This window comes from Mustela nigripes, chromosome 12 (assembly GCF_022355385.1).
Source record: "Mustela nigripes isolate SB6536 chromosome 12, MUSNIG.SB6536, whole genome shotgun sequence".
Taxonomy (NCBI): Eukaryota; Metazoa; Chordata; class Mammalia; order Carnivora; family Mustelidae; genus Mustela; species Mustela nigripes.
Window position 1 is genome coordinate 42,343,725 of NC_081568.1, and position 26,135 is coordinate 42,369,859.

General features: G+C 49.1%; 1 protein-coding gene across 5 annotated transcripts in view; it reads right to left on the minus strand.

The window, feature by feature from the left end:
- CCDC69 (coiled-coil domain containing 69) overlaps positions 1–23,861 on the minus strand; it is a 54,450-nt gene extending 30,589 nt beyond the window's left edge. For all 5 annotated transcript variants that reach the window (XR_009407408.1, XR_009407406.1, XR_009407407.1 and 2 more), the window contains exons 1-4: positions 23,671–23,861; positions 6,704–6,773; positions 4,073–4,179; positions 3,472–3,559 (exon numbers count right to left, since the gene is read on the minus strand). Coding sequence is in view for 2 of the 5 variants with exons in the window: in XM_059417191.1 (XP_059273174.1) it covers positions 3,472–3,559; positions 4,073–4,179; positions 6,704–6,773; positions 23,671–23,718 (313 nt within the window). In the remaining 3 variants the exon portion in view is untranslated. The remainder of the gene's footprint in view (positions 1–3,471; positions 3,560–4,072; positions 4,180–6,703; positions 6,774–23,670) is intronic.
- Between the last annotated feature and the right edge of the window lie 2,274 nt (positions 23,862–26,135).

Here is a 26,135-nt window from a genome sequence, read left to right on the forward strand (position 1 = left end):
CTTTTTTAAAAAAGGATAGTCTGAGAGAATTTGAGGGAGTTGGAACTATTTTGTATCAGAGTACGGTATGATTACGTGAATGTACACCTGTGTTAGAATCCAAAACAGTCAATTTTACTGTATGATAATTTAAAAAATAAAAAAAAGAGAGAAAATAAAAGACAACAAAGCATCGTCAAAGGTGAAAACCACCACTAGCTTCTCCCAATTATCTATGTGTTGTCCCCTAAACACATAAAATCCTATATTTTCCTTCCTACTATGTTTTTATTTGTTCATTTAACACACACCGGTGTACCATCTAATATAAGCCAAGTGATTTATAAATAGTAATGTAGGAATTTTAACTGATGGGAAGAACTCAAGACAAGCAGTCCCTTCTCCTGTGGGGTTTTTCCATGAGGAAAATTTTCTTATCAATATATTTATAATGCTGAAAATAGTATCAAAGCAATGCATAGAGAACAGAGCTGTTTTCCTACAACAGCATCCTGACAAGGGAAAGGTAGATTTTAGAGATATGAAAAGTGACCTGAGGTTCAAGGTAGCTTCTAGAGATACAGAAACAGAGCTGAGGTTGAGTGACAGGCCCAACATTGCGCAGCACTTTAGAATTAAAACATAGCTCTTCAGATTCCCAGGGCTAGGGCTTCAAATCCATTCCAAAACATTTTGTGCTAATGTTGCAATATGTTTCAAGAATCCTAAAATTGTTCAGACCTCTGTTCTAGTTATTCCATTTCTGGGAATCTAAGGACATATCGTGAAATGTGGGCACATCTTTATGCAAAAGACGTTTAGTGTGGTGTTATTTACAGCAGTTAAAATCTGGAAGTCTAGACTCAAGATATAAGGAAAACCGGGTATGCAATGGCCTAACTTTATCAACATTTACAAGCAGCATAATTATTTGGAAACATGTTGGAAACAATGTTAAATGAGAAGAATAGGATCTAAAATTTTACACATAAAATAATCCTAACTGAGGGGCACCTGGGTGGTTTAGTGAATTGATCATCTGACTTTTGGTTTCAGCTCAGGGCATGATCTCAGGGTTGTAAGATCAATCAAGCCCCAAGTCAGGCTCTGCATGGAGTCTCCTTGAGATTCTTCCCCCTCCTACTCCCTCCCCCCTGCTCCTCCCCCTGCTTGTGCTCTCTCTCTCTCTCAAATCTATCTATTTAAAAAAATAATCCTACCTATATTTTTAAAAGACAGTTCTCAAGAAAGACCATGCAAATACCAATGATGAAAGGAAATACTGGTATAAGGTCTGTTTCAGTAACATTAAAAATGTACCCAATGGGGTGCCTGGGTGGCTCAGTGGGTTAAGCCTCTGCCTTTGGCTCAGGTCATGATCTCAGGGTCCTGGGATCCAGCCCCGCATCGGGCTCTCCACTCAGCGGGGAGCCTGCTTCCCCCTCTGTCTCTGCCTGCCTCTCTGCCTACTTGTGATCTCTCTATCAAATACATAAAATCTTAAAAAACAAATGTACCCCAACCTTCTTCAAAGAAGACATACAGATGGCCAAAAAGCACATGAAAAGATGCTCAGCATAATTAGGCATTAGGGATATACAAATCTAAACTACCATGAGCTACCACTCCAGCTGCACTAGGATGGCAACAATAGCAAGGGAAAATGACAAGGACTGGCAATTGGAACCCTTGGGCATTGCTGGTGAGGATGCAGAGTGGTGCCGTTGCTGTCGCAGACTGTTGGGCTGTCTCTCACAAAGCTGAGCACAAATTTGCTGAATGACCCCACAAACCTACCGCTGGGAATACACCCAGGGAACCGAAAGTGGGTGTCCAAGCAGGTGCTTGTCCTAGCGGCACTATTCACGGTTGCCAAAGGGTGGAGGCAGCCCAGTTATTCATCAACTTTACAAAGTGTGTTTACGAAGTGTGGCGTGTCCATGCCAATGAGAACGGAGCATGCCTCAGCCATAAAAAGCAATGGACTAGCTTTTAAAATGGGAGGGGAAATAAAGAAATAGTGCAAATGTACAGTGCCACAGGGATATGCCCAGCAAACATCGTGCTGGGTGAAGAAGCTGGACACGGGGGGCCACAGATGGCATGATGTCATTTAGTGAGTGTCCCAAACAGACAAAACCATGGCCAGAGAGTGGACTGGTGGCTGCCAGGAACTAGGAGGCTGGGGAGGGGCAGGGAGTGACTGCTTGGTGGGGACGGCACTCACTGTCAGGGTGATACTGGATCAGGATGGGGTGACAGTGGCAGGGCACTTTGGGTGTATGAAATGTCACTAAGGGTAACTGTCTCACGTGTATTTTACCAAAATTAAAAAAAAAAATACGTGAACCTTGTCACACCACTTCTACTAGAAGGTTATTCTAAAGATAAAATCATGAATGTGGCCAGGATTTTACAAGACAGTGTTCACTGTGGAAGTATCATTGCTATTATAAACAATGGCAGAAGTTTGAAATCACCCAAATGCCTAACGAATGGGGCTCAGTTAAATGAACAAAGGCTGACACTGGAAGGCAGTGTAATTACTAAAACTTCTGCTATAGAAGTTTAATGACAAGATGTTAGTAGAAGTCAAAGTGAGAACAATTTATCTCCTCTCCAAAGTCTGTGTGTGATGTATGTAGATGAATATCCCAGGTACACACACACACACACACACACACACACACACAATGAAAGGGATCTATATCAAAATAGTAACAGGGACTAGTTCTGGTGGAATTACATACAATTTTAATTTTCTCAATAAGAAAGTAATAAGTACTAAAAATTGTTCACTAAGTATCTTATGAATTATTAGCTAAGTCTTATCTATCTGTGCATCAAATCATTTAATTCTCTTAAAGACCCTATGAACAAAGTTAACCCAATTCTTCAAGGGTACACAGCCAGTGAGAGTCAGAGGAGAGGCTGGGATCCCAACCCAGGGACTGTACCTGGAAAGCCTGAGGTCCTAACCATGACACTCTAAGATCATTTTGTTTAACCCATAGATTCTAAACTTTTATGATGGTCACATCGCATTATAAAAGGGAAAAAAAGTATTTGTAAAAAATAACCTAACTATAAATTTTAAGACCTGTCATTGTTGTAGGAAAGGAATATAGATATTTAAAAATTCTATTTGTCTAGATTTTTCAAATTTCCTTTAAGGAATATGAATTGCTTTTAAAATGGAAAGGGGAAAAAAAAATATCTCCACTAAGGTTAGACAAAGCACGATGTCAGTTTTAAAGTTATGTCCAAAAGGACAAGTCCAAGGACCCTGAAGACTCCAGCCCTGAAGCAGCCAACTCTTTGTGGACCAGAGGCATGAAGGGGCAGCCAGAGGCAGGGGGAGGGCCCAGCGGAGGGAGGGAGGGGCTAGAGACAAGAGGTGGGAGCCAGTGGGAGTCCCCTTGTGAACTCGGAAGGTGGGGACAAAAGAAGGGGCCCTCCACACCCTTGGTAGCCAAGAATCTCCATCCTTACCTTGCAGGGTCTCCTCATGCTCTCTTTCCAGGACTCTTCTCTGTTCATCTAGCTTCTCTCCAAGCTCTAGCTTCCTGTCCTCCTCCGCCTGAGGACAGGAAATAGTCCACAGCATGAGAATGAGCAGGTTCAATGCAGCCCCTCTTATTCACACACCAGCCCCTGGAGCTTCGTAGAGGTTGGTGATTAGAGTCCCATTCCCATCATCTGAGCAGTGGGAATGACCTGAGCTCAGAGTGGGCACAAGACCATCAGGACACAGCAGGTGTCGCTGACTGCCTTCTTTAGATCTTAGAAGGGGGCTCCCAGAGAGCTGTCTAGGTGGGAGGAATGTAGGAGTCTTCGAATCTTGATGCCCACTCCAGGCAGGAAGTCTTTCTACTGTGTTAGCGTTTCCCAATCTTGCATTGCATACGATGAATATAATGAATTATATGCAAGCAACTACAAATATTTATTCAAAAGATAAAGAAATTCCTTCTTGATAAAGGCATAAGAGGTAGTTAGAACACCAAAGTCCAAAGGTGGTCCTCATTCTGGCATAGGGCAAGGTTGGCTGAGCAAGAGGAAGAGAGAAGGGTTGTGTGTCACCTGGTCTCACCTGTTGTGCCCATTTCTTCCTGTCCTCTTCGTGTTGCAGGAGAATTCTGGTTATCTCCTTCTGGTACTCCTCAGCCTCCTCAGATGCGCAGAGCTGGACGGCTGGGGCTATGGGTGAGGAAGCAAAAAATTCACACAGAGCCGGGGTGAGGCCAGGGTCTTCCCTATGGGAAGCCAGGGCGAAGGGGTGAGAACTCCAGGCTCCCCCTCAAGAATGGTGTCAGTTGGGAGCAACCTCCAGCGGCAGCCACTCACATCTCTCTGGCTTTGGAGACACTCCTCAGTGTGGGGGCCAGTGGTCTCATTCTGCCCCCTATGATCTGCAGCAGAGCTGGTAACTCACAGGACGGACTCAGCCCATAACAATGCTCTTTGCTCGCACAAATATCTAAAGTGAAAAAAGGGGGGCACCTGGTTGGCTTAGTCAGTTAAGCGTCTGCCTTCAGCTCAGGTCATGATCCCGGGGTCCTAGGATCGAGTCCCGCACTGGGCTCCCTGCTCAGTGGTGAGTCTGCTCCTCCTCCTCCCTGAGTCCCCGACTTTGGCTTTCACTCTCTCTCTCTCTCAAATAAATAAATAAAATCTTTTAAAAAATGAAGTAAAAAAAAGTTGCCAAGACTTAATAACTGAGCAACATTTACTTCATACACAGATTTCCAAGTTTTCTTGAAGAAGCTGAAGGCCTGGCAGTGTGTACCTTCACACCAACCAGGACCCAAAGCCGAGGCACAGCTGTCTCCTGCTTCATCCGGGATGGGGCTCTGCTGTTTGCCACAGACCTTGCCTGTCTCTCCTGAGGGGCCACTTCACCACCCACTTTGCCTGCTGGGACCTGTGAGTGTCTGAGTGTGGGACCCCTGAACTTTAGCATCCCCCCCCCCCCCACTAAAATGGAGGCAGAGGGGCTGCTGTGAGTGGGAAGCAGATGCAAACAGGAAGTCTAGCCCTTGCTTATGGAAAATCCAGAAACGGGCCCTGCCGATGCCACTCTGAGTCCAACAGGCTCTGGGTGTGCCCTAAGGCATGACCCACCCTCTCTGAGCCTCAGTTACCCAATATGGGAAATCGAGATAATAGTAACACCTAGCCCACAGGACTGTGGAGATGATCAAATCAGGAAATGATGGTGACAGAAATAACACCAGCATGGTAAGGAATACTGAGAGCTTACTGTGCCCAGGAACATGCCAGCCTTGTTCCAGGGGCCACACAGGGAACACGCAGTCCTCACAACAACCCGGTGTGCTGAGGACTATGTTTATCCCCATTTCACAGATGAGGAAACTGAGGGACAGAGAAGTTATGCAACTGGCCCAGGATCACACCATTCATAGTCCGGGGCCTGGGCTGGAACCTGCACAGTCTGATCCCATGGCAGGACCTCCTGATGGCCACCTCACCCTGCCTGCTGATGCACACAGAGCAGGAAGCATCATGCCAGGCATTTAGAAATAGCTCAATAAATATGCTGCTTTGTTTACTGAATGCTCTCTGGAGAGTCATTATTGCTCCCGACAACCATTAGAGGGGTGGCATCACGGATGTAGTTGGCATTGTCATTAATGGTCATATTATTTTTGCAGAGCACCAGAGACAGGGTTGGCAAAGAGCATGAGGAAAAAGCTGAGGAGTGGGGCTGCTAGCCAGGAAGCCAGCCCTGGGCTGCTTGTCAGGATGGGGGTTGGAGGGAGCGAGTCAATGCCCTGGGTCCTGGGGGACAGCCGTGGTCAATTTCAGAAAACCCCAGACTCTTACAAACCATTGGGTTCAGAGTCCCAAATGTTGGTCCACAAGACCAGTACCTGGACTAGCGCTGGCCAGGGAGAGGCTTAGAACAAAGACCATCACCACCAGGACGGAGTCTTCAACCCCACTCCCAGAGACTCTTGCTGAGCTGGTCTGCAGCAGGGCCCCAGAATGTGTATCTTTGAAGTTCTCCCAGGTAATTCTTGTGCACAGGCAGATCACAGAATCTCTGAATTCGGGTCCAGTTGCTTATCTGGTACTTAAACGTCGTCTACAATGGCCCTGCCAGTCTCCAGTCTGTAACTGAACCCTTTCAGAGATGGAGAGCTCATTTCATTACTAGGTAGCTCTGGCGGTTTTAAATCAACAATCACACAAAACATCCTTTGAGATTAAACTGAATTCTGCCTGCCTGTTTTTGCCACCTTGAGGCCTTTGTACTGACCTCTGGGTCACACTGAACAAGGCTTATCTTTCTTCTCTCTGAGGGCACTGCAGACATTTGGGGAGACCTGTTGTGTTTTATTGCAACATCTTCTTTCCAGGTAGAACATCCTTTGCTCCTTTAAGTCCTCCTTACAGTACTGGGTTCCAGATTCCTCACCAGCCTGATCTGTCTCCACTGTTCTCCCTCCAATTTTTCTGGATTCTCCTGAAAAGGTACTTTCCAGAAATAAACTCAGCACCCCAGGTGTGGTATCAGTAGCCAGGAAGAGGCAAGTACAAGTCAGGAGTATCACCTCCTTGATTTTAGACATGATACTGTTATTAATGTAACCTACCTAAGATCTCATGAGATAATTAAATAGCTGTATCAGCTTTGTTGATTATAAAGTAGGAAACCTCATGGAGGGTAGGGAGGGCATTTATGGGGCTGGCTACTCACCTGTATCCCCATTGAGGGGACCTAGTTCCTGTGGCTCTGGTCTGGGTGGCTGATCTGGTTTTTGGCGCCTCTGGAAGAAATGAGACAGCAATAAGGTAAAGGTAGAGGTCAGTGTAAGGATGGATGCTATAGTAGGATCCTTCCAAAGGCAAGACAGGACCAACATCCAGCTATGCCAGACCTTGCCTTGGATCTAGTTACTTAGGCTGCCTCCCTCACTAGCCAAAGGCAGCACTCCCTCTGTGGGAAAGGGGTTCCCCGAGTAGGATTTCTCATCATCGCCAGGGAAACCCTCAGTGGGGAGTTTGCTGCTGGTTGACCTCTCCTTAGATTCTTGTGATTTGTGCCATCATCCATGAGCCCCTCCCCACCTCTTCCGTCTTCCAGCTCTTGGCCAGACATTTTGCTATTACCCTCAACTCAATTACAGCTGAAACTTTCCAAACTCTAGTTCAGAGACAATGACCCTTTCCTCTCAGGAACTATGGTTACCACGACTTCTTTCCAAGTTCCCTGTATTCGGGGCAAAGCATCAGAACTCCAAGCCGTGGGGTGGAGGGTAGGGAGTGCCTGGGTGGCCCAGTCGGTTAAGCATCCAACTCTTGATTTAGGCTCAGGTCATGATCTCAGGGTCCTGGAATCGAGCCCAGTGTCACTCCATGCTCAGCTCAAGAGTCTGCTTGTCCCTCTCCCTCCCCTTCTGCTCTTCCTCCTGCGTGTACTCTCCATCTCTCTCTCTCAAATGAGTCAATAAATTCTTGAGGAAGAAGAAGAAGGGGGAGGAGGAGGAGGAGAAGGAGAAGAAGAAGGATGATGATGAGGAGGAGGAGGAGGAGGCGGAGGAGAAGTCTAGGCCATGATTCTACCATGCTTATTAGAGGGGTGTTTTGCCAACGATAAGGAGGTAGTGGTATCTCCCTTGACAGCCGGGGGTAAGACACGATACTCATGATGTACTAGGCACTATGATGTCTTATCCACACTACCTTAGCTGATCTTCAAAATGATCCTGGAAAATAGGAATATCTGCAATTTACAGAAGAGGAGGCTGGGGCTAAGGGAGGTGAGGACTCAGTCAAGGTGGTTAGTGAATAACTGGCAGAGTCAAGGGCTTGAGCCACACCTATGGGCTTTTTCACCAACCTGGGCCAGTACTAGCTGAATCTGTTTAAAGTAGGAAACTGATGCCAAAGGGCTAAATCCCAAAGCAGAGTCAGTGGTTCCCAGATTTTTGAGTTTTGTAAATAATATATATTTTTTAAGATTTTATTTATTTATTTGACAGACAGGGATCACAAGTAGGCAGAGAGACAGGCAGAGAGAGAGGAGGAAGCAGGCTCCCTGCTGAGCAAAGAGCCTGACTTGGTGCTGGATCCCAGGACCCTGAGATCATGACCTGAGCCGAAGGCAGAGGCTTTAACCCACTGAACCACCCAGGCACCCCGTAAATAATATTTTTTTAATAGGAGAGTTGATATGGGTTGACCACCAAGGATTCTGAGAACATTATCTGCAGACTAACACCATCATTTCATAAAATAGAGGACCTTCTCTAATCTTCTAAAATACAGTAAGGAAAGCTCAAGACACCCTTCCAGGAAAGGGGAACTGACATCCTTACCCAATGTTATGCACACACTTAAACCTTTAATTTTCTCATTTTACCCCAGATAGGCCGAAAGTCAGCCAAGGCCTGACACTAGCCACTGGACCAGAATCTGGGATAAAAAATATAAATTAAGCCATTCTGTAACTTCTAAAGATGTCTTTGGATGTCTTCTTAAAATATATAACACTACTTTTTTTTCCTTTTTAAAGATTTTATTCATTTGAGAGAGCAGAGCAGAGGGAAGAGGCAGAGGAAGAAGGGCCTCCTTGCCAAGCCGGGAGCCCAATGTGGGGCTCGATCCCAGGACCCTGGGACCATGACCGGACTGAAGGCAGACGCTCAACCAACTGATCCACCCAGACATCTCAAAATGTTCCTGAATGTTAACTAGACTTACTGTGGTGATCACTTCATAATATATGCATACACTGAATCATTATTGTACACTTGAAACTAACGTAATGTTTATATTGTCAACTATCCCTTTAAAAAAAAAAGATGCTCTTAAAACAATGAAAAAAAAATTCTAGATCCCATTTTAAGAAACACTTAAAAGGGGCACCTGAGTGGCTCAGTCTGTTGAGCATCAGACTCTTGCTTTCAGCTCAGGAGATGGATCAGGCTCCGGGCTGTTGGGATTCCACACTGGGGGTGGGGTCTCCTTAAGATTCTCTCCTTCCCTCTGCCCCCTACCTCCCTCCCTCTCTAAAAGGAAAAAAAAAGAAGAGAAAAGAAAAAAAAGTGAGAGATATTTAAAAAAAAAAATAAGCCAGCCTGTGGAAAGGGTATGAAAATGTTCAATTAACTATACTTCTTACTCTGGTCACAGATTTTTATTTATTTTTATTTTTATTTAAAAAAAATTTTTTTTTAAAGATTTTATTTATTTATTTGACAGAGATCACAAGTAGGCAGAGAGGCAGGCAGAGAGAGAGGAGGAAGCAGGCTCCCTGCTGAGCAGAGAGCCCAATGTGGGGCCCGATCCCAGGACCCTGAGATCATGACCTGAGCCGAAGGCAGAGGCTTCAACCCACTGAGCCACCCAGGTGCCCGTGGTCACAGATTTTTAAACATCAGTTATCGCATACAATTATTAACAATTTCCTGAACTCAAGAATGATTGAGCTGCTGCTAGAAAGCATGCTTCTGGTTGGGGAAGGAAGGTAAGTCAAGGGCAGGCTTCTACAACCTTCTGTTCCTGCCCCACAGTGCCTGGCACAGAGCGTGGTGCAGCGGGAGCCCCTGGCAGATGGAACAAGACACGGTGCCTTTCCGCTGGCCCTCGGGGGCCGGCACCCCTGACAACGGAGGTCTCCTTCCACCCGGTGAAGGGTGAAGACCTGAAGACTCGGCTCTCTCCGCCCACGAGAGAGGGGATGACTGGCCCAGGCCCAAGTCAGGGAAATTGTCAAAGCAAGTCTGGGGAAGTGAAAGGAGCCAGCCTTTGTACCCCGAGGTTTTGGAAGGAGGGAGATCAATAGTTGTCTCATCCCCCATTGCCACCACTGGCTACGCTAACCTGGGGGTGTTTTCATGGGACTGAGAATTCCCAGATTCTAGTCCCAGCTCTTCTACAACCCTGGACAAATCTCTTCCCTCCTCTGGGTTCCTGCTCCCTCCTTTGCTAGGTCTAGGGTCAAGAAGGTCTTAGTGGATCCCCGTGGTGGAGGTCAGCCTCTGACCTCTGCTCCTCTCCATAGTACTCACATCTAAGTTTATCATAGGAAACCCAGGGATGCAGGACCTGGTCACACTGTGCCTAAACTCAACATTAGAACCAGGTCTCAGCACAGTAGAGACAGGAGCAGTGTAGTTAAGAACCCCGGGATTCCAGGGGTGCCTGGATGGCTCAGCTGGTTAAGCATCCAGCTCTTGGTTTCAGCTTAGGTCATGATCTTGGGGCTGTGGGATCAATCCCCAAGTCAGGCTCTGGGCTCAGCATGGAGTCTGCTTTTCTGCCTCTGCCCTTCCCTATCTCTAAAATAAATAAATAAATAAAAACTTAAAAAAAAAAAAAAAAAAACCAACTTTGGGATTCTAGAATCACCCACACCAGGATTCAAATCCTAAATGTAACACTGTGTGACTGCATGGCCTCTCCAAGCCTGGGTTTCCTCAGGTGACCGTTTTAAGGATTAGATGGGATAATGGCCCTAGAGTATCTGGCATATTCTGAGAGCTCAAACATTGCCTGAGTTTATTACGCTCTGTCTGGAAAACAGGGCAAGAACAAAGGCCCTGTAGTGCTTTGGTAGCTCTCCCTCAGACTGGCCTGAAGTAAGATCATTGAGCTCATGAAAAACTGTCTTCTGCCAGATCACCACTGCAGAAAGATGAAAAATTCTCCACCACTGGACCACAGGCAGGCCAGGACCCTGTGCTTGAATCCCCAGATCCTGATGAAATGACTCCCAGGATTACAGCTTCCAGCGACGTCCAAGACTTATCACTGGGATGCCTGGGTGGCTCAGTGAAGTGGTCAGACGGTCAGACAGTCAGTGAAGCATCTGCCTTCAGCTCAGGTCATGATCCCAGGGTCCTGGGATAAAGTTCTTCCTTGGGCTCCTTGCTCTGCTTCTCCCTCTCTGTCTGCTTCTCCCCCTGCTTGTACTCACTCTCTTTCTACTTATATGACTTAAAAAAAAGACTCCCCATCATTTGTCCTCAGGCGAACATCCTCTTCTTTCTCCCTATTTCTTTAATAAATATTTGTAAACATCTCCCTCCAATTATAGTAGTAGTAATAATAGATCTATTTATTAATTACTGGAACATTACAAAAACTTCCTTATGTTGTACTTTTTCAAATATATTATGAGCCTTTACGATATGGCATTAAGTATGCTGTAGATACATTAATTTGATCGACTCAAATATTACATCTTTGTGAACGAGTTCAATCATTTAACAATCTGCATGAAGACTTCATTTATTTCCATTTCTTAATTCCAAATTATGCTTTCACTAACCACTTGCTGATTTATATGATTTTTTTACCCATCCAAAACCACCGGCTTTACCCTCCGTAAAGGTTCTACCCGTGAATGCACCCACTGTTGGCGCACGACAAGGACAGTTTCATGGCAGCCCTGCCAACAGGGACTAACTAGTATTACTTCTTTAAAAAAATTGGCAAATTTGCTAGACCCAAACCAAACAATCCTGTTGTACTCCTGGCCCTAGTGGGCACATCACTGTGTTCGAGGCCATTCCAAGGCATTCATCCCAGTATGATGCACCCTCCATGGTTCCACAGGCTTCCAGACTGAGCACCTGTCACATTTCCTCTCTGTCTCTCCCCAGCACTGAGTTAGTCCCCAGCAGCTCTGTGCCTGGGTGCCTGCTTGGACACCCATGTGGGGATCTACCTGGTTTCCTATGTTTCTCCAACAAGGCCAAGGGGACAGGGACAGGGGGCCCTCAGGGGGTCCTTGAAGACAGGGACCATGTTTGAAACCCACTTTGGATTTGTCCCAGCGTCTGCTATGATGTCCAGAAACTATTTCTTGAATGTGGTCTCTAGATCTCCTGGAATCTGTGCTTTACACAGCCTCCAGCGCCCAGTTCTAGACCCACAGGATCCAAGGGTGGTGGGTGTGCCGGGGAGCTCTAATCAGCCAGTCTATGCAGGCAGCTCTGATGCTCACAGGAGCCTAAGGACACAAAGCCCAGAGCTGAGCAGGAATTGAGCACATGGAAAATCCGAAGGCTGGGGCTCGGGCAGCTCCCTCCTCAGAGGCCACTGAGCAGAGATCACCCTATGGTGGGAGAGGACAGGAGCTGGGAGACAGACACAAGAATTTCCCCTTCCAAAAGCAGAGCAGGGAGGCCCAGGGCTGGGGTCAGGCATCCGGACTGAGCTCTGGAAAAGGGATAGCAGGGTCAGTGGGGTTTCCTGAGTCAACAGAAACTGGGAGAAGACAGCGAAAAGGGGCAGCTGGGAGCACAGGATGGAGGGAGAACCCAGGACTGGGGGAGACACCAGGAGACCCGGGTTCCAGCTTTCCTATGAGACTTTAGGCAAGTCCCTTGCCGCACTGGACCTCAATATCTCTATCTGTCACACGTCAGGGTCAGTACAGGTGTTCTGTTCGTTCTTCCGGATGCCAGGACAGCCCTTCCACTATGGAGGCCGGAAACAGCGCCCTTGTATCTTGGTAACACACACCCAGTTCTGGTCTGGCCCAGGCCAGAGCCCTGCTTTGAGTCCAACCTGATACAAACCTGGTCTGCGGCAGGATGTGGCTGCCAGATATGGGTGCAGAGTCTGGGCAGAGTGGGAGCGCGGTGGCCAGAGCTGTGGAGAAGCCAGATGAGCTCACATTGGGTCCAGTGAGAACCCCCAAGGATATGCTTCTCTAACAATGACAAACTGGAATGCATCCAAATGGAGCTGACAACACGTGGAAGGAGCCCCAAACCAGATTACAGGAGCTACTGTTAACAATCGTTGGTCAGCCTCAAGAACAGGCAAGAAAACCTGGCTGCTGCCTTCAAATCTCTGCCTTCAAATCTCGTGAGGCAGAAGCTGCTAGTGTGTGGTCCGCAGCCTCGGAGGGCAGGCTTGTGGTTAAGGACTAGAAGTTCCAAGAAGTTTCAGTTCAACATGAAGTAGAATTTCAGAACTATCCCAGACAGAGATAGGCTGCCTTACCCTAGAGTTGGGGGTTTGGTGGTGATAGTGAGTTCTCCGTCACTGATAGCATGCAAGAAAGGCAAACTTCATTTTGCAGGTTGGATGGAGTGATCACAGAGAACCTTCAACTCTGACAGTCTATAATTCTATACAGCATCTTTGATGTTCAGCAAGTTAAGCCCTCTGGTAAGCGTAAAGTTCAGGTGGTGAAAGCCACCAGCATGAACACGACCTCGGAGGGCTCTGTTGAATGTTCTCCAGGTTGTGGTACTTTGGGGTGAATTTCCAGAGTCCTGTACTAAAGCCTTTGGGGTAGACGCCTCAATTTTCCTCAAACTGTGAGCTGCACCAGGCCACAGTGAGTAAGGCAGAAGCCGCTCAGACAGAAGCTGCCCAGCCATTCCTTATGTTGGGGCCTCTGCTAGGATGGGAGTCAAGAGCAGCCCTGAGGATGGCCCAGGCTTTCCTGACCACACGTGGTCTCACCTTGCTGTAGGGACCATCACATGCTTTCCAAGGGCCTTCGGGCTTTGTCTATTTCTGATTGAGTGGTATCAGTCAGAGTGGTCCTCATTATTTCTGCTTCTCTTAGAGAATTTAGTAATCAAAGGCCCCGTAAGCGTTATCTAGCTCTTGGGTGCCTGGGGGGCTCAGTTGGTTAAACATCTGCCTTTGGCTCAGGTCATGATCCTGGGGTCCTGGAATCAAGCCCCACATTAGGCTCCCTACTACACAGGGAGTCTGCTTCTCCCTCTGCCCCTCCTCCTGGTCATTCTCTCAATCTCTCTCTCAAATAATGAATAAATAAAATTTTCAAAAAAAAAAAAGTCACTAGTTCCTTTCCTGTCCCCTGGTTTCCCTCAGCCACAGAGTTCTATCACACCCATTCTGGTTGAGGAATGCTTCCTGGGACCCAGAAGGCAGGGTTGGAAGGATTCCTGAAGACTGTTTATTCCAATCCCCGCTTCCTATTTCCAGATGGAGAAACTGAGGCCTGGAGGTGGGCCTCAGATGGGTGGGTGTCAGAAGCCACAAAGCAGGGGAGCAGAGCCCTAATAAGAATCCAGATTCAAGGGGGAGCCTGGAGGCCCTTCCATTTCCTTTATGCGTACACCAGATTGATCCCCATAGCCAAAGCTGAGAGGACAGACCAGATCTGGGGCCTCAGGGGACTCAGGTCACACCCCTGTGCTGTATCAGAGCTGCCTTTCCGGTGTCTAGACTCAGCATGGGTGGGGCCCCGCACCAGTGGTTTCAGAATCTTAACCACCCCGAGGCAGAGCCTATTGGCTGAATGGAGAGGCAGGAAGGAGGGGTGGGGTGGTGCAGAGGCCCAGAGGGCCCCCTCCAGAAGGGGGAGGAAAGGCAGGGCCTAAATGTTCAGGGCTGTTGAGAAATAGGAGCATTCACACCCAAATCACAGAGGCGCTGTTGGAAGATCACCGTAAAGACACAGGTCTCAGCTTCCCTATCTCTAAGATGGACGGGCAGAAGCATTTCGCCCAAGTAATGCCTGAATTTGATTTCATTTTCACCGTGCTAGGGACACTGAAGATTTAGTTCACCTCATTCATGTTTCAGCATGTGGTGTCAGCATCGCCCACTGCCTGCCCCGGGACAGGGTGGGCCTAACGGTTGGAGGGCCAGCCTGCACCCCTGAGTTCCGCTGCGGGGCACCGCGGATTCTCGGAACACCTGTGATGCCCCCAGCGCTCCCCAGGAAGGGCCGGATGTGGTCTCTAGTGCTTCTATCTGGTCAACTGAGAAGTGAGATCTCAGAGGAGGACAGAACCACTTCCCTCTTCAGCACCAGCCCGGCGAGGTCTTGGTGGACTGTGGGGGAGGCCTTGAGCATGGGGCCCAGCCCTGTTCACAGACAGTGAGAGAAAGGCTTTCCGATGCACAATATCCCTTGTCTTTCTCCCCAGAGCCCACGTTTTCCTGTCCACTACAAGCTTCTTGGGGTGTTCACAGTTCTGGTCAGCTTTGAGGGCCTGGAGCTGGCAAAAGCCCTCAGCACCAGGTCTAGCATTTGGGTCCGCCTGAGATCCTGAGGGAGTGAGACAGAGAATGAAGTCAGCGGCTGAGGCAGAGGAAGAGACATGCTGAGGGCTGAGATAATATGCCAGATGTCTACCGCCCTCTCCAACCCAATGGCAAACTCCCACGTGGGGGTCTAGAGTCAAAATTCGGGCTTGCAGGGGGGCGCCTGGGTGGCTCAGTGGGTTAAAATCTGGGCCTGCCACTTGCTGTGTGACCTTGGGAAAGTACCTGACCCTCTCCTGGCTATGGTTGCTTCTTCTCTGTGGCCTGGAGTTGGGCAATGAGCATACATCGCAGTCCTTCTAGTGTTGACATGCTTCGGATGTAGGAGAAGGGGCAGAGTGAGGTCATCCTGCCACCTCATCCTGTATCAGTCCCAGAGGCTCATTTGCTCGGGGCAGAGCAGGGCAGATGATCTGACACTCAGCTGTCAACCCCTGAGTGAAGAGAGCTTCCCCAGAGGACAAGAAAAGAGGCGCCCTTGCTCAGGAGGACCCGGGTGGTGTCCTGAGCCCTTCCCACCACCCCCTGTTCTCGAGCAGCCCCTGTGGGGAGGCAGTAATTGCCTGGAGTGGGGGGGGGGTGACGGGGAGTCAGTAGCTCCCCCCGGCCCCAGGTTATAGGCACGGGGTCCCACACCCCCGCAACCGCACTGCCCACAGAGAGGCACACATTAGCGAGGACAGCCATGCCTCCCCGGGGATCTAAGGGCATGTCGTTTGTAACAGGGACACACTGGAAGCCAGCTTCATGTCTGTCGTGGGCCTGCCTCGACACACGAAGGTACGTGACACTACACAAGGTCACGCATAAGTCTCAACCATGGAGGACATTTTGCCTGCAAAGTTAGAAAGGCATTGAGTAGAACATGGATATGCAAAATAAGTCTTTTTTCTCGGTACATCAATGCACACAAATGAACAGAGAAAAGCCCCTAGAAAAGCCCAGACGGCCAGCACTTGTCATTTCTAGAGAAAGGACAAAGACTGTTGTAGCCAAGGAGGGGGAGATTTAGTATTACCCGAATTCTTAGAATTTTTTAAACAAGGATGTATTCATGTTTTACTTGTGTGCAAAGGATTAACAACAAGAAGACATACCTCTCTTGAAACCTAAAATCAGCCAAGGCAGTCATTTTACAGATGAGGACGTCAAGGCCCAGGGGGAGGACCTCCTAGCTCAGATCCCCAGCCAGTGAGCGGCAGAGGCTAGAGTCAGAGCAAGGCTGACTCCCAGGGCGGCGCTTTCCCCCACGGGAGCCGAGGCTGGTGGCCGAAAAAGCCTCTGGGCCTTGCCCAAGCACCTCTTTGCTTGCCACGCTCCCCACTCTTCTGGGGGCAGCCATGGGTCCAAACAGGAGGCCTTGGGGTTCTTGCTGCCCACTTTGACTGACGGTGGAGGGTGAGAGCAGGGGTTGGGAGTCATTAACCTGAAGATGTACAAGTTTCCCAGGGCTGCTGTAACAAATCACCCCTGAGTCGGAGCCATAAAACAGAAATGGATTCTCTCACAGTTCTGGAGGCTAGGAGTCCAAAATCAAGGTGTCGGGAGAGTTGGTTCCTCCTGGGGGTTCTGAGGGGGAATCTGTTCGATCCCTCTCTCCCAGCCTCTGGCGGGTGCCACAAATCCTTGGTGTTTCTTGGCTTGAGTGTCTGCAGCACTCTGAGCTCTGTTTCTGTTATCACATGGCCTTCACCCTGTCCAACTTGTCCTGTTCTTATGAGGACAACAGTCATTGGATGAAGGCCCACTGTAATCCAGTAGGACCTTGTCTTAACTGGATTCCATCTCCTAAAAAACCCATTTTCAAATAAGGTCACATTCATAGATTCTCGGTGTACCTGCGTTTTAGTGGGGGTGTGCATTTTACCCACCCCCGTACAGACAACTTTTCTAATGTCAAGGCTACATCCTAAAGGAGTAGGCAGTGGGTAGGGTTGGGGGAGCCGTGGAGAAGGGGCAAGGAGGTCTACAAGGTTCCTCCTATACTCAGTGTGCAGTGGGGGAGAGGGAGACGTGGAAGTAGGTCAGGCTGTACATCACTTATCTGGGGGAAAGCCTGGACGTGGGATGGATGTTTTATGTATTGTAAGGCGTTTGGCCTAGATGTTCTGGAAGATTCAGGTTTGAAAATAAAGTGACAAGACAAACGATTCCTAGGGATTAAAATTCACCTGGCAAGAGAAGCAGGATGACTTGTCTTCAGGTAATGGACAGATTTAGATCTACACATGCTAAAGATGGATGGGTTTTTTTCTTTTTTTTTTCTTGCTCTTACTGTCTGCCCGCGCCGGGCTCACAGGAGCTCCTCCTCCCCCACCTATGTGTCCTGCTCTCCCTGGTAGTCCAGCAGGGCTCACAGGGTTCTGAGGGTGGAGGACACTGAGGGGACAAATATGGGAACCCAGGGGCCCCCAAGATGTCAGAGCCAGAACTTGGGCCAACCATCGGGCTCTCCCTTTTACTGGGGGTGGTGGTGGTGGTTGTCTCTACAATTTCCAAGTTTCTTTTTTGAACATGAATGTTCACAAATGTTATATGAAGACCTTTGAGAACCCCCTTGCCAGGCAGATTTCAGGCTGTGTGTTTTCTAGCTGATCTGTGAATGCTGAGAGATCAGGGGGCAGTGCCTCCCCCCTTAGGACCATCACCAACTTAACTTTCATAGCAGCCTGCTTCTGGGCAAGTAATGTGAAGTTTTATCTTTTCTGCCCTCTTTACAACAAAAAGGACATGTAGCATGGGCCCCAAACTCAGCATCCAATTGAGGCAAAGATGGAAGTCTTTAGGTGTTGGGGGACATATCCTACCCTTGGGGGACCTACACTAGCCACCTGGGAATTCAACTACAAAGGAAAAGAACAGAATTAAAACTGCTTACTTGTACAGAAAATGTGTTGCCAAAGACTGTGTCTCTAAGGCAAGGATTATGATAAAGTTTTCTTTTTTTTTTAAAGATTTTTAAAAAAATTTTTTTATTTATTTGACAGGGATCACAAGTAGGCATAGAGGCAGGCAGAGAGAGAGATGGGGAAGCAGGCTCCCTGCTGAGCAGAGAGCCCGATGCAGGGCTTAATCCCAAGACTCTGGGATCATGACCTGAGCCAAAGGCAGAGGTTTTACCCACTGAGCCACCCAGGTGTTCCATCATAAAGTTTTCTAATAGTCTTGGGCCACTGGTACAGATGTCCTCTTATACAATAGAAATCTGGCTTTCAACCTCACAAGGTTTTCAGAGTGCCTGTATATGGAAGCTGATACTGGATTTAGCTGGGATGATTTTATGGGTTGGGCAAAAATCACCAGCTCAGAGGCTACATACACACCATTGTCTCCATGATGCTTGGAGGACAGGGCTCAGGGCCCAGGAAAGTCAGCTTCCTCTCAAGTTCTTCAACTGCCCAAACCTTGGCAAACCAAGCTGAAAGGTCAGATTTACCCTGTTCTATTGCTCTTGTGTCAGGAGCCCAGACTTGCCTCTATCCCACTCACCCCCACACAAGTGTCTAGCCTACCCCGCTAACCCTCAAAGCCCAGCCAAGAGGCCAGCTCTCCCAGGAGGCCTTCTCTCAGACCCTCCGCTCCCCTCTGAGCTCAGAGCCACCCCTCCCCCACCCATTAGGATGAAAACCTGAGGATGCTTATGAAGAATGAGGGTAGGAGTGGGGAATGCAAACAACCAAGGGTCCAAATCAGTTACACAAGCCATGGAGCATGCACAGAATATTAGGTGGACATTGAAAGTCATGTTTCCATGGACTGTGTAAGAAGAAGGCCTCCAGCAAAATATTAACTAGAATATAACCTCTTCAAAATATAGTCCCAGGGGCACCTGGGTGGCTCAGTGGGTTAAAGCCTCTGCCTTCGGCTCAGGTCATGATCCCAGGGTCCTGGGATCGAGCCTCGCGTCGGGCTCTCTGCTCAGTGGGGAGCCTGCTTCCTCCTCTCTCTCTGCCTGCCTCTCTGCCTACTTGTGATCTGTCAAATAAATAAATAAAATCTTTAAAAAAAATATATAGTCCCAATCACATAAAAATAGTCACCCTTATATATATTATATATATATATATATATATATATATATATATATATGAATGACACTGAAATGTACATAGAGGCTATATCTTAATGGTGATTTTTGAACTTCTTTGTATTTTCCTAAGCTCTGAAAATTTGCCTTAAATATTATAATAATCAGAATTAGATTTTTCTTTTTTTTAAAAAAATTTTTGTCATTTATTTGATAGAGAGAGAGTACAAGCAGGCAGAATATAGCAGGTAGAGGTAGAGGCAGAAGCAGAGGCAGAAGCAGGCTCCCCGAGGAGCAAGGAGCCCCATGTTGGACTCAATCCCAAGACCCAGGATCATGACCTGAGCCGAAGGCAGACACTTAACTCACTGAGCACCCAGGCTCCCCAGAATTAGATTTCTTAAGTCGAATCCTAAATATTTACTAGTCCGGGGCTCGCATCCCTCTTCTAGTCTTGCCAAAATGTCACCTGACTTCTGCTTGAACTCCTCTGGAGATGGGAATCTTGCTACCTTTCTTCCTCATGAGAAGTAGAATTTGGCTTCCTTTAGCTTCACCGGACACAATTCTGCCTTCTGGAACAACAGAGAGCAAGGTTGCTCCCCACGTCCCCTTGGCAACCCTTCAGAGGTTCGAAGGCAACAGCCAGGCTCCAGGCTTCATGTCCCCAACCCCAAGGACATTATTATCCCCCTGTCTCCCACATCCCTGTTTGCTTTTGCTGGGCACGATTCAGGCAGCGATGTCCGTGAAGTATGATTACGTCTCCCTCTGGCCTCACCCACATGACCTCTTATCAAGGGCATGCCGCTTCCCAGTCAGTGTACCAGGGGCTCTGCTGCGTGCCTTCTTTCAACTAATCTTTAGAGCAACCCTATGACCCAGGAGCTAATCTCACACCTCTCTCACAGATGAGGAAACTGAAGCATGGAGGAGCCAAGTCCTGTCCACAGCCACTTAATGGAGTGCGACTGAGCTAAGACCGAAGCAGCACCTAACACCCAGCCCGCTGTGCACAGTGAGAAAAATGAACGCAGGACCCCGGCTCTAGAGCCTACCCCTTCAGTGTCCATGGTTTGTTTCGGAATTCTGTGTGCCCCTGCGGGCCTCTTCCAGGTCATTCTCTTCTGCATCCCTACCTCGCTCACTGGCCTGCTACCCAGAAGTGCTCCTGAAAGGATCCTGAAAGACCGACCCACTGAGAACCCGTTGCCTGAGGCCCAGCTGTAGGAGCTGTGGGAGCTGTGCTGAGTGGGTTTTCGGACTCTCTGCTCTGGGCTGTGGTGCTGAGGCCAGAGCCAAAGTCCTGGGGGCTGCGGAGTTCCGACACTACACCAGGTACACACACAGCCCGCCCATCATCAGTCAGACAATGTGGTCCTTCACCCCCAAGGAGAGAGATAGAAGACAGGTCCCTGTCATTAAGCTCAGAGCTGAACAGATGAACGCTTTTGGAATGCACAGAGTAACCCACACCCAGCCATGAGGGCCTGTGAGGGGATGCCATGAGGGGGGGGGGGAGGAGGAAGAGGATGAGGAGGAGGAGGCGGGGAAGGAGGGAGATGAGGAGGGGGAGGATCTCCCTCCCTGCCCGGCTGAGGGAGCCCTGTAAGCTACTGGAGATGGAAGGCCACTCTGGACTACCATGTCATTCCTATAACCAAGTCCACAGCAAATTTCTTTCTTGGCCCCTCCCTCCCTCAAGTCTTCCTGGGGACATGACCACATCACTCAGGGTCTCAGTCAAGATGGGTTTAGGAAGGACCTGACAGTGCCAATAACTCCTCAGCGCTCACCTGCCAGGGATTCCCACTTAAGCACTTATCAGGGTTTCAACTCATCCCAGTAAGGCCCTGACTTAGCCTCAGGTTGGGTCTAAGCCCACCAGGCACAGGAGACTACAGGACTCAGCAAACCCTCTAATTCTTGAACTTGGAAGGACTGAGAGGTCCTAGTGGTCAGGCCTCTGTCCCCAGCGGGGGTAGTCCCCACTGAGCACGCTGGGTTCCTTCCTTGCTGCCGGCCGCCTCTACTTTCCTCTGGCTCAGCCCCGGCTCAGGCTCTTCTCTCTGCCTCAATCGGAACTCCTCCCAAACCTTCAACGCTCAGTCAAGGCATCCCCACACCTCTTCTTCCCCCATCCAAGGAGTCCTCCTGTATCTCCCGAGACTGGGTGAGATACTACTGTTGCACGCCAGCCTGGCTCCTAGCCTGGCTGGTTGGTCCTCACTTGCTCACTCAAATAGTTGGGCAGCACCTAAAGCAGGCGATGAGCACCAGAGGGAGGTGCAGAAGACCAGGCTCAGTTGAACAGCTTTGTCATCAATGGACCCTACGACGCTGGACGCATCACTCCTGCCTGAAGTTCCAGGACTTCACCTGTGGTGTGGCAAAGAGCCGGCAGCTCAGCCGAACTTCTGGGGCTTTTGTAAGGCCTGTGGGATATGAAAGCTCTCTGCAGAGTCCACTCAGCGTGAGTCATGGTTGCCATGACCTAACCCTTCTGCAGGGTGAGCTCATTTTTGTACATCCCATCCTTGGGGCCCTGTATCCCTGAGGGGACTGACAGCTGGTGGGGATGGCCTTGTGAGCTCAGGCCTTGTGGGGTTTGGATGAGAAACTGGGCAGGGGCACAGTCTGGAGGGATGGAAACAGGCGTGAACTTCAAATGACCTGGCTTATAGGTCCTGCCCCACAGGGGCAGGGGCCTGGCATTGCTGGGGCCGGGAAGATATGCCAGACTGCCCTGAGGCAAGGGACTGAAAGCTTTAATGCCAAAAGGCTTTGGAATCAATAAGAAGCCACCAGAAGCACAGAGTAGGGATACAGATGAGGAGCAATGGACTAGGGAGCTGGACACCTGGGTTCCACTCTAAGTTACTCTGTGACTTTAGTCAAGACCCTTCCCTTCTCCAGGCCTTATCCTCTGATCTGTGCATCAGCACAGGTAGTACCCCGGGCCCTTTTCCAAGGGGATAGTCTGTGGGGGCTTTACTTGCCCTTCACAGCTTGGGGGGGGTGGTTGTCCAGTTCAGGCTGTGCCAAGGACAGACAGGGACAGCTGGTAAGGCTCTTGGAAGGGCAAGGAGGCAGGGGAACCCATGCTCACTGTGGAAGTGCCAGGCCTGGAATGGAGCCCCTCTTCCGGTCTCCTTCTGACCCCGCCTAGATGGAATTCACTCTTGGCCCACTTTGCAGACAGAGATGTTGACACAGATATAGAGAACACAGAGTCTCAGACCCTTGGGAATCATCCTGCTCATCTCCCTCCCTCTCCATGTAGAGGGAGAAACTGAGGCCCTAAGAGTGGTAAAGGCTTGCTCAAGGTCATTAACATGTTTATGGTAGAGCCAGGACTGATGTCCACCCATCGCTGGCTCAAAGCAGGCTCAGCTTTCTCTGCCCACCATCCCTATGAGCCAGCCCTCCGCTTCCATGGCTGCAGGCAAGCCTCAGTTTCCCTGTTGGAGTAAGGGAAGACCAGCAGGAGGGTTTCCCCATCAGAGCTTCGTGAAGTTTTTAGGAATAAAGGAGGAGCCAGAGGCATTGTATTTGGGGTGAAAACTCTTCTCTCTGAACTAGCACAGGGCAGGGAAAGCTTGCATTGGCCCCAGTAAAGCAGGAGAGAGAGAGAGAGAGAGAGAGATTCAAGTTTTATGAAAAATAACTACTTTTGGTTGCAGTGTGGGGCCTCTCTGGGTCTCCGAAGGGACTGCTCATCAAGTTTATGGGACCACCGACTCCCACCTGGCTGAAAAGCAAGGAGTAGTAGGCAGAAGGGTTAGAACTTGAGGGTCCTCCCTTCCCCCTCTGCGCCTCGGGCGTCCCCCCGAGGAAGTTGTCCTCTGGCTCCAGGCTCCGACCTTCTGTGCTGGTCAGAAACCAAGGGGCACCTGGTCCTACTGTCAGAAACCCGAGTAGAGTCTCCCCGGCCCTAACCCAGCTCCGAGGCCCCTCGGGGGAGGGACAGGAAGGAAAGGAAGGGCAGCAGCAGGCGGTAGATCTCCTCCCTCTTTGGCCCCTCCCAGTACTCCCAGGACAGCCCACACGCACCGGCTCTGGGGCCTGAAGAGGTTTGAGACCAGCGCTTCTCAAAGTTTAAAGCCTGTTGTAATCACCTGGACATCTCGTTAAAAGGCAGGTTCTAGGTTAGCAGGTCCCGGGCAGAGCCTGAGATTCTGCATTTCAAATAGGTCCCGGGTGGTGCCGCTGCTGTAAATCCGTGGACCACTCTGCGAGTAGCGGCCGCGGAGACTCTGTGCCTCAGAACGATGGGAAAAGCGGAGGGCCCAGAGAGGTCAAGTCACTTGTCCGTGGCCACACAGCTAGCAGCCCCAGACGGAAGCAAAAGGGCACCTGCCATACAGCCAAACATTTCCCCACTGGGGCAGCCGGAATTAGCTGCGCTTCCCGGGCCCAGGGGCCGTGTTGGTAAACTCGGCTGCCCCGCGTGGCTCAGCCCCGCACTGGCGCTAAGAGCGCCGCCCGGCGGAGCTTTCCCCGCCTCCCTCCACGCCGGCCTCTCGCCGTCCTCCGCCCGGCACCCCGGGACGACCGGAGGGGGCCGGCGGCGCCGAGAGTCCCTGCGGCGGAGCGGTTCCGCACCCTCCTCCCCTCCCGAGGCAAACTTCGCCGCCGGCGCCCATTACCTTTTTGGGGGCTTTGCAGCAGCTCAGCGTGCTGTGTCCGCAGCCCATCCTCCTCCGGGGACTCTCGGGCGCCGCTTCCTAACTCCGGCGGGGCCCCCCCCGGGGGACCCAGCCGTCCCGGCCCCGCTGAACGCTGCGCGCCCGCGGGCCGGGGCTGCCGGCGAGACCCTGAAACTGAACCTGGAAGCGCAGACTTGAGCCGGAGCTGGGGCGGCCGCGCGCCGTAAATACCCGAAGAGCAGGGCCTTCGCGAAGCCCGCGGGGTTCGCGGTGCTGCCTCCCAAGGCAGGTGACCAGCATCTCTGTAAATGATAACGACCTTGGGCCAGGGCAGAAGAGTTCCCTAGGAGCAACGGATGCTTCTCCGGGCCCTCGCCAGAGAAAAGACCTGGAAAAAATTTAAGACAATTACTTAGAGAAAACACAACAGCTACCATGTCTTGAGCTGCCGGCTACATTGTACATATTACTTTATTTTTTTCCATCTCCTTGCAACAAAGATATTATTCCTTACATATTACAGGTTAGGAATATGAGGCTCAGAGACGTGATTTGCCTAAACTCACATAACTGGTGAGTACTAGAACTCAAATATATTCCAAATAAAACTGGAATTTGTTGAACCTAAGATTTGAACCACTTCCCTACAAATACATTATGATACTTAGTTTAATCGTAATACCTCCTCATTTCTGAGTCAATAGTTCTTTCCAGCTCACAAGCATCTGTAACACTCTGCCTTAGATAAATGTTACCCATTACAACTCATTGGGAAGCAGACAGGCAGATGCAGTGGGAATAAAGGACAGAACATGCCACTGCCTGGGGGAGAGAACTTTCATTTACCCCCACTTTGTTACTACCTGAGGTTTCTGAGAGTGGCAATGCCACAAAACCACACCTAACATTGAAAATCAGTGTGCATGTGTCTCCATGTGTCTATTAGCAAATGATACCAGGCCAGAGACACTTGGGAAGGTGTGCAAACGTGAAAGGGACTTACAGTCATGAATGAGGAAAGAGTCTGACACTACAAAAGAACCCCTCCCCCACACAGATTATAAAGCCAAGTGTAGTGGATTCTAAGGAAGGAAACTAAGGACCTAGCTGATATGAAGTTCTTGGAAGGAAGAATAATATAGGACAGTGGTTTACAAAGTGTGGTCCCCAAATCAGCAGGATCTAGACTACCAGACAGTTTTGTTAGAAATACAAATTATCAGGCTCCACCCAGACCTACAGATCCTAGACTCTGGGGATGGGGCTCAGGAATCTACAGTTTCACAAGCCAGGCAGGTGATTCTGAGCCCTGCTAAAGTCCAAGAACCACTGCCATAGGACGTGTTAAACAGGTAATGAGAAAAGAGTGTCTCCTTAAATTTACAATGTTTATTGAAACCGTGCTCAGGAATTAAATAAACCAACAAAGAGAAAAAACCCCAAACAACCTAAATATATAGGAGCTTGGTTAAATAAATTAAGATATTTCTATAAAAACAGAAAGTTATGTAACCAGTAGAAATACTGATGAGGATGAATTTTTTCAGTTTAAAGAAATAACATGGGTTGCCTGGGTGGCTCAGTTGTTAAGCATCTGCCTTCAGCTCAGGTCATGATCCCAGGGTCCTGGGATTGAGCACTGCATCTGGCTCCCTGCCCAGTGGGAAGCCTGCTTCTCCCTCTCCCACTCCCCCTGCGTATGTTCCCTCTCTTGTTGTCCCTCTGTCAAATAAATAAATAAAATCTTGTTTTAAAAAAAGACAAGAAATAACAAATCCATTCCTATTTTTAAAAAAGTATTAATAGTGATTACCTCTGTACAGGTGAGGTTTCAGATATTAAAAAATGAGTATATACTTATGACTATTGTACAACAATCACAATTGTGAAAAGAAAGTTTTTTAAAAAAAATATGTTTCTAAATCCATTCATGAGACTGAAACTAGTTTTTCACCATCAAGTGAATACATGAGTTAGTATATGAAAACCTGAAGAAAGAGACAATGACTGTGAATTAACTAGGTAGAAAAGAAAAAAAAAAGCCGAAATGGCCAAAAATGTGTTGGAAGATCATAATTAGGAATTGCCCTGTTTGATCTCAACCCATTGCTTCCCCTTTTGGAGAGTTTCCCATATGAACACTGAAGACTTGCAGTTTCCAAAACTGATCTGAAATGTTGAATGCCAACAATTGAAGTCAATGGCTTGGGCTGGCAGGTGGGACCTGGGAAGGCAAATGCTCCTCCTGGAGCCTCTGTTCTCAAGAGCTCTTGCCTCCAGCTTCTTTGAGCTTCCTGGGAGACCAGTGCAGTGACTTACCGTGAGTGAAGCTAAGTGTTGCTCGCACCGCAGGCCCAGCATGGGAAGGCAGGGGGCTCTGCGGCACACAGACATTCTGCACCAACCTCTGAGGCAGGCATCTCAACACCAGGCCTTCAAGTTTTGCCAAGACATGAGAAGAGCGT